Source organism: Numida meleagris, chromosome 26, assembly GCF_002078875.1.
Source record: "Numida meleagris isolate 19003 breed g44 Domestic line chromosome 26, NumMel1.0, whole genome shotgun sequence".
Taxonomy (NCBI): Eukaryota; Metazoa; Chordata; class Aves; order Galliformes; family Numididae; genus Numida; species Numida meleagris.
This window is the reverse complement of record NC_034434.1, coordinates 3,446,019-3,454,262: the sequence shown is the minus strand read 5'-3', so window position 1 is coordinate 3,454,262 and position 8,244 is coordinate 3,446,019. Positions and strand designations below refer to the sequence as shown.

Genomic DNA, 8,244 nt, shown 5'->3' with positions numbered 1-8,244 from the left:
GGGGAGAGGGGGGGAATCTGTATTTTCTCATCACAGACTCCTGCATGTAGGAGATTAAGCCTTCTTGATTTATGATCTCGGAGGGAGCATGAAAATCTTCCTGACTTTCCACATCTGCCCTGGGTGGGGGAAAGGAGAGCGGTGTCTGGGGGCTATGGGAAGTCCTGGGCCCGTTGGTGAAGTCACGGGAACGAGATGGCTCATGCCTCAGCAGAAATGCAAAGCCTCACATTCCCCCCCCCCCCCCCCCCCCCCCATAAATCCACCCCTGTGGAGCTCTGCACAAGGTGCACGAGGCCACAGAAGGGCAGAGGGGAACCGCATGAGAGGACACGTTCCAAATGCGGAGCGTCAGGAAGGGAGCGCAGGGCGAGCAATGAATGAGTGCGGGGTGGAAGGGGGAAACCTGAGCTGGGAAATAAATCTTAATCGCAAAATTAAAGTCAAAAGAAAAGAAAAAGAGGGGGGAGAGAAGCTGAGCCGGCTGTGCTGAGGGCGGACACCCACCTGCAGGGCTGCTTGGACCCGCAGACCGCCCTGACGGACTCCCCCCAGATTTGGGGGGGCAAGATTTTACCACGTGCTGCCAAATGCCGTCCTGCTCAGTGTTTACCCAATGGATCTGGGTGGTACCACCAGGACCCCTGCCCCCCCCAACCACCACACGGAGCCTGCACATAGGGCAAGGGCCCGAGCCCCCAAACTGAAACCGTGCTCGATCATTTCCCCTCTCTGTGCCTCTGTTTCCTCCCCGCTTTGCCCCACGGAGCTCTGTGTGGCACTGCACCCTTCCAGGACGCACACGTGGGCCACCAAGTGCAACACAGCCACGATCCGACGGGCAGCGGGCTGCTACCTTAGCGCCAATATAATTACAGTAACGAGGGCTGCCATCCCGCCGCATCTCTAACGAAGGAAGGAGCAGGGCCGGAGAATAGCCTGCTTGCATTGCACAGAAACAGAAGTCCCAACCTCTGGACCATCCCCTTTCCTCCCGCACGGAAAACTGCACGTGGAGAAACACCGAAGGTTCGCGCGTGTTTTGCAAACAGGTGCGCACGGGGGAGCGCGTGCTGCAGAGGAAAGGGGGAAAAAAAAAAGAAAAAAAAAAGAAAAAAGAAAGAAAAAAAAACAACCGAGGAACCGAGAGCGCCCTTTCAAAATGAGGCAGCAGTTCCATTTTGAAGCTCTGGTTTAAGCAACCCGAGCGAGAAACGTCAGCAGAAGAAACCTGCTGCCCCAGCTGGAGGTGACAGGAGGGGAACTCCTGCTCCAGCCCTGAGCCAGCAGAATGGAGACACTTGCCAGGGCACCGAGCACAGGCATGCAAACACCTCCTCCCCCCCCCCCCCCGGAGGGGCTGTACCTGTTTGCTGGCCTCTCTGTGACACCGTGCAGCACCCAAGCGCTCTTCATTCATTAATTTATTGATGGGAAATCAGAAGAGCATCTCTTTGCCTTCTGATTGGCGGGACGAGCTCCTAGAGGGAACCACTGACGAAAGGCAGAAGGGGTGGGGGGGGGGGAGGCTGTGCAGCGTGGAAAACGCAGAGCTGCTTTGCCCTGGATTAAACTACTGGCGAGGAGAAGCAGGGAGGACGCCGCCGAGGAACAATGCACCGAGAGCAGGAGCGGCGACGTGCCGGAGCAGCCTCCAGGGTAGGCTGCTTGCATCTGCTGCCCTTCCAAACAGGATTGCTCGGCAGAGGTCAAACACATCTCCATCGGGAGCTGCGGGCCGAGGCGCTCGGATGAGCTGCAGCATCTGTGCCCGAGCCGCTCACAGCCAGTGCCGGGCCGCGTTCCTTATAGGTACGATGGAGCTGGGGTTGAAGGCTGTATTTTTTGCTCCCCGATGCCACTGGGAAATTCATACCCGTGTCAGGACGAGGGATGCTGAAAGGCTCTCTGCCAGCATCTATGCTGAGACACACTCCGGCGAGCAGGGGGAAGCAGCACAACCCCTGCCCCATCCCAGCTACCGGATCTGCCTGAGCGAGGCACGGTGCAGAGGTTCCCAGCATCTGTCAGCTCCGGGCCTGCTGGCAGACCCTGAGAGCTCAAATCACACTGGAAAACCTCAGAGCCCCCCCCCTACCCCCCCCCTCCTCCTGCTCCAGCCCTTCTCCCAGCACCTGATGGCCGCGTGGGTGCGGGGAGCCCCCAGCATCCGCCGCTTCAATTACAAACCCCAGAGAAAAGCCAGATGTTGCAGCTCAAAACACGTCGCATGTGTGCGTGTGTCAACAAGTGATCGTGATGTCTGCAGCTGGCAGGAGGAGGCAGCTGGGGTGGCTTGCAAGCCTGCAGATTTACTGCAAGTGCAACAGAGGGCGGCAGGACGGCTCCCCCGGNAAGTTTCCTGCTTATGAACCAGGCAACTTTCCAAGAAAAATGGATTTGCCTTGGTGGGAAAAAATGAGCAGTTGTAAGCAATTCGGGGCTTGGCACGTTCGCGTTTGGAAGTGGAAAAGGGCGGATTCGGCTGCATTTCATGAGAAAGCCAAAGGGGAAGAGCAGAAAGTAACTCAAAACAGGACTGGAAGACGAGAACTAAGAGCGCTTTAAACAACACCAAAAGGGCCCTTTCGCTCACGCTGAACAAGCAGAAGCTCAGAATGGTTCTCCCTAGGTTTGCGCAGTTTTAGTCGGTAAAATGGCAACGAGTCTTTGGGAAAGGGGGAATCTTTGGGGGAGTGGAAGCAGGGAAAGATTTCCATTCTTGCACCTCCTTAGCACGTGTCCAGGGACACGCATTACCCGCTGGACACAGCAGCAGACGTGTTCTCATAGGGCTGGAGGCGAATCCTTCATGAAGGTGAATGCAAGCACCCTCTGCCCGGGGGGAAAAGCCACTGTCCCTCTCCTCTCTCCTAGCCCTGGGTGCCACAGATGTGGGGTGGGAGCAAACCCGGGGGGGGGAGGGGGGGTCAGCTGGACAACTATGGACGTGGTTCTCTTGACTCTTCCAGGGAGACCCCTCCGGGAGCCCAAGCTCACATACCTTCTGATTCACGTACCTGCCCGGCTGCTTTCCGACTGATTTAAGAGCGGGTTGATGGACAGCCCAGATGTGAGGGGGCTCCCGAAAATATGCGAGGAGGGGAGGCTGAACGTGGAACCTGCCAGCGAGAACACCTGCATGGCAAAACGGGAGGTGGGGGGATGGAAGGAGAGAGAGAAAGGAGGGAGGTGGGAGGGAGGGAAAGGGGGAGATGACTTCTCGAAAACGCAAGAGCAAAATAACGTTGCACGATTCCTTCTCTTCCTGACTCTTGAACTCGGCTCGGTCATGAGAGAGAGCGTTAAAAATATCTCCCTGGAAGTCCCAGCAGACAGCTGAAAATCTTCCCAGCCCCATCTCCGAGCCAAGAGGTCTGAACGGGCTGAGTAACGCTGCAGCTGTAAAACCAGCTCTCCCCTCCCTGTGAAACGCCTCGCACCGCGAGCTCCCGACAAAGGACGAGGCTCTGCGTCCTGGCACACGTGCAGCCCACCCAGCTGGAATGCCTCCCACCGAGCTCCCCGTCCTGGAGGGCTGGCACTGGTGGTGAGCAGCAAGGGACACAGCACACACCTCTGCCACCTGAGCCGTGCTCCTGTTGCTGGCAGCCGAGTAACGTACCCTCAGGCTGCAATTCCTCTCATCCCCAAGTGGCAATGTGCATCCTCAGATTGCCCTGGACGCACGTCTGTCGTGCACCTTGAGTCATACCCTTAGCTGTAGCAAACACAGCCTCAGGGTTATGCCACTTCAGGTTAAAAACCCAACAAAACAGTGCAGCCTCCAGACTAAAGTAATTTGGATGAGGGAACTCTGTGCTGCCACGATGCTTCCTTCCAAACCAAAGGAAGAATAACACCACTTCCAAAGGGAAAAAGCAGCTCCTCTGTGCCCACAAGCCAGCCCTGCTCAGTGCAGCGCTCCCCTGAACAACAGCCGCTCTGCTGCCCTGCTCCCCAGGCTCTTACCTGTGTGGTGGAGACCGAGGAGGAGGAGGAGGTGGGGATGGTGCTGGCAAAAGGAGAGCGGTTGAGCGGCGGGATCGACGCGGTGCCCTGGTGTGCCAGCAGGCTGGAGGAGAGCGGGGTGCTGCACACAGCCCGGAGCACCCCGCCCCCGTGGGAAATTGGGTCCTTGTTACTGGTGTAGATCCCTGCAAGGGGAGGGGAGGGGATGTGTTAAGAGAGGCATGCTCCCCTCCGCGGCCAGCAGCAAGTCCTGGGGGCAGCTGGCGTACTGCAGGGTGCAGCTCTGCAAGGGAGCGTGGCGCTGCGGAAGGACCACGTGCAACGTGCAGCACCTCACGGCCCAGCACCACTGAGAGTGGGGACAGCCCGCGATCGTTCTGTCAAAAGGTGTCACAGTTTTCCAGCCTCCCCCCCTCCTCTGCCCGCTGCGCCCCGATACAGTCGGGCTGAGAAACCGCAGCGTCGAGTGACTCACCAAAGCCACGCGCTGGTGGCAGAAGGGAGTCCCACAGTCAAAGGACAGCACTTCTGCTGAGTTAACCTGATCCCTTCCACTGTGCCCAGGGACTGAGGAGGGGCAGGGACAGAGGAATGGGTTAGGGGGGATGAGGAGGGACGAGGAGAGACGGGGAGGGAGCTGCTGCTCAGGCACGCAGCACAGCCCAGCGCTGGCTCTGCCAACATCCCTCCGCAGAAGAATGGGAGAATGAGCGGGGAGAGGGCAGGCCCTGGCAGCCTCTTCCTCTCTGAAATGTTCCTTTGTTGTTCCAGGGGGAGAGGAAAAAAAAAAAAAAAAGAAAAAATTGGCCTAAGGTTGTGATGGTGGAGGAGGTTGCAGCGATTCTTGCAGCTCCTCTCCGCTCTCAGGCAGTGCAGACAAATGCGCCACAGCTCCCCGGCGCACGCAGCAGAATTAGACCCCCCCTCCCCCCCACCCTTGCAATGTGACCTAAATTGGAGCATCTGCAAACAACCCACAATAGACCGATGACAAGTTCTGCTGCCAGAACAGTGTCAAACCTCAGCCTGGAGCTGCAGGCCCCTCCCCTGCACGCTGCCTTAACCCCTTCCTGCTGCACGTCCCACTGCTCTCACCCCACCCAGGCTGGGTCAGGGCTCAGGATTCGGGTTCCCAGGCCAGGGGCAGCCCACAGCCCCTCAGCAGTGCTTATGGTGAGCCCATCCCCCAACCCCATGTGGATGTGGCCACACCAGGATGAAAGGTTTTGCTTTCTTAAAGAGGGGTTAACCTTGAACCACTCCCGAGAATCCCTCATTTGGGGTCAGATTGCGGTTGCTTCGGTTTGGCCGGGGAATATCCCTGCCTGCATTGCTTTAGAAAGGAAGCTTTGACTTGCTGAGGTTTTCCAGCAATTGAGCAAGACGGGCTTGAAATGACCCCAGTTCCAACAGGCATGCAGGTGACCCAGGGGATGAAGACCACGATGGAGACAGGAGACTGGAGGTGGGAATTTACAGCTCCTGGGAGTGATGGATGGGGACCGGACAGTGTGCAGAGGCAGGTTCAGGCACCAGGCATGATGCTGAAGGGAGCAGGGCTGGGAAGAGCACACCTGGAGCCCTCGGGGGGGAAACATACCTGAACTCAGCAGCGGGGACTCCATGCTGAGGCTGGGCAGGTTCCCCGTGTGGCTGAAGGGCCGCGAAGAGTTGCTGATGCTGGAGCTGACAAGAGAGCCCCCGGAGAACGGTGACGAGGACGTCGACGTGGACCCAGCCAGCTGGGCACCCAACATCTCTTTGCTTTTGCCCCCTTTTGGCCTGCCAGGACCGTGCTTGTTCTTCTTGCTGCCCTTGTGCTTCTTTTCCTTCAGCACCTCTCCCTCTTCCATGCTGAGGGATGGCATGCGCTTGTGGCTGCTGCTCGTGGCCGCGCTGCTCGCCGCCGAAGGGCCACTGCTGGGGTTTGAGGCTTTGTAGTCCACGGGGGAAGCATCACGGCCCCTCGGCTGGCTCACAGCAGACGTGGAGAAGCGCATGATGGACCCGAAGCCTGAGAAGATCACCTTCTGCTCAAAGATGTCCCCCTTCTGGCCTTCGTACAGCGGGGAGCAGTGGGAAGACGAAGAGGAGGAGACGGGCTTGCGGTACTTCTCGTCGTCCTGCTCTAGCTTGGGGAACGCCACGAAATCCTGGGAGCACTGCAAGGAGCTGCAGGAGGTGCCTGGGGGAGGGAGAGGGGAAGCAGACGTAGGAAGGCTCGTGGTGGCAATAACTCAGCCCACGATGCAGTGAGAGCACGGTCACAGGGCAGCTCCTTGGGCACAGGCTGCTTACCGAGCTGAAGGACATCTCTGCCACCTTCCAGCCCTGCCCAGCTCTCTAGAAAGCACAAGAGGTGCACAGCAGCAGCTTCACCCCACCCAAACCTGCACGCGTCTGCTGCCCTGCATCACCACCCTCCTTCCAGCCCCAATTAGGGTCCCGGAGATGAAACCCGCAAGCAGTTCTGACAACAGCTCAAAAAAAAAAAAAAATCAGAGCAGATGGGAGCCCTGTTGGGTTTCCACTCGAAGCTCAGGGGAGCTGGGCTATCAGCTCTTGGCTCAGGTCTCTCCCCCAGCACTCCTTAAAGCACTGCTGCAGACAGTCCCACCTATGGAGGCGGAGGCAGGTGCTGCCCACATTGCCTGAGCAAGCATCCCTTTCCTCCTCCCTCTGCTCAGACATCTGGATCTGCTTTCCCTTGCGGTGCAGAAGGCGCACCCAGGAGCTGCAGCACTCGCCGGGCTCCGTCATTGCCCCCGTGCATGGAGCAAGTGGCAACAAGACTCTTCCCCTTCTGCTGAAGGGGTTAAAGAGCCATCAGCCAAGTTCCAAAGCACTTGCTATGAACTAATACCCCGGTGAGCTGCTATCTTATAGATGCAGAGCTACCAAAGAGAATCAAAGCGAACCATCCCTGCCATTGCCCCCTCTGCTCTCGCTCCTCCTTCGCCCCTTACCTGCAGGCTGGAAGCTTCCACTGGAGGATGCGGAGCTGAACCCAGCCGAGCTCTTCCCGCTTCCCGTCTTCTTCCCCTTGTGGCTGCTGCCATGGCTCGAGGATTTCTTGCCTTTCACCTCTGATCTCCCGACCTCTGAGCTCTCTTTGCTCCCCTCATGGTGGCTGGTGGAGCCCTGGCAAGCAGCAAACACGGAGGTGACTCACTTGAACCAGATGTGGCCACAGCAGGGGCTCTTTTTACCAATTTCCCCTTAAGAGAAGTAATTGCTCTCTCTGCCCACAGCGCGAAGGCCAGCTCACGTTACTCCCAGGAGAAAAACAGCATCCCCCTCTGCTGCTCCTTGGTGGCACCAGTCTTTATACTCAGGGATTACGCTCATCCCAGCTAACTGCAGGAAATTAAACGGGGCACCGACAGCACAGGCACGGCAGCGGAGAGAAGCACCCACGCTCAGAGGGCTGCTCAGTCCAACCAAAACCTGGAATCGGCTGCAATCCAAACGTGCACCTCCGCTGCACCCCCCAGGTGTGCTGTTCTCTGCACAAGGTCCCTCCACCTGGAAGAACCTGTCCGTCCTTCCTGTGATGGGAGTTGCAATGGGTTTCCCAACACCCCCGCTGCTGTTCCAGGGCGTTCCACATCTACTGCAGCACGGCGACATTGTCCGAGCGGCGTCTGACCATCTAACAACAGATGCTGCCCAAACCCCCTGTAAGCTTGCAGGAGACAGGGAAGCATCCGGGCAAGATGCTGGGAAACCCAGGAGCTTGGGGCAAGAGAGAGAAGTGTGGGAGCTGAGCGGGGGGAGAGCGGAACGAATGGAAAACCAGCTCCCTCCGCGCACCCACGCTGGGACGTGACACCTCCACCTTCACATCACTTCAAAGCCAAACTAGCAGCAAAGATCACTTCTTGCAAGGCATTACTGCAAGTGAATCAATAGTAAGAGATATTGCTCCAACGTGACGGCCACGGCCCCCAATATAACACCTGTACCTCAGGGCAAACACCTTTCATTTCGTAACGAGAGCAGACCTAAGGGAGACACAGAGAAGCACGATTCCTTCCTGGCATTGCACAGCCCTTGACTCCAGATGACCTCTTCTTGGGGAGAGCTAAAGAAAAAAAAGGGGGGTGGTGATGCAGACTCACCAGTGCCCAGATAAAAACCTTCCCCCGTTCCTCCCACGTGGTTTAATCACTCTGCACAATGCAACAGCTGGCGGCCTAACGCACACCAGATGTGCCGGGAATATGAAAGACAGGAGGAAGGGAGTGGTGGAAATTAGGGGGGGGTGGGGGG

The 8,244-nt window shown here is 57.9% G+C and overlaps 1 protein-coding gene across 4 annotated transcripts in view; it reads right to left on the bottom strand.

The window, feature by feature from the left end:
- MLLT6 (MLLT6, PHD finger containing) overlaps positions 1 to 8,244 on the bottom strand; it is a 46,136-nt gene that overhangs the window by 15,562 nt on the left and 22,330 nt on the right. For all 4 annotated transcript variants that reach the window (XM_021378132.1, XM_021378133.1, XM_021378134.1 and 1 more), the window contains exons 8-11: positions 6,939 to 7,113; positions 5,573 to 6,157; positions 3,973 to 4,157; positions 3,021 to 3,138 (exon numbers count right to left, since the gene is read on the bottom strand). In XM_021378132.1, coding sequence (XP_021233807.1) covers positions 3,021 to 3,138; positions 3,973 to 4,157; positions 5,573 to 6,157; positions 6,939 to 7,113 — 1,063 coding nt within the window. The remainder of the gene's footprint in view (positions 1 to 3,020; positions 3,139 to 3,972; positions 4,158 to 5,572; positions 6,158 to 6,938; positions 7,114 to 8,244) is intronic.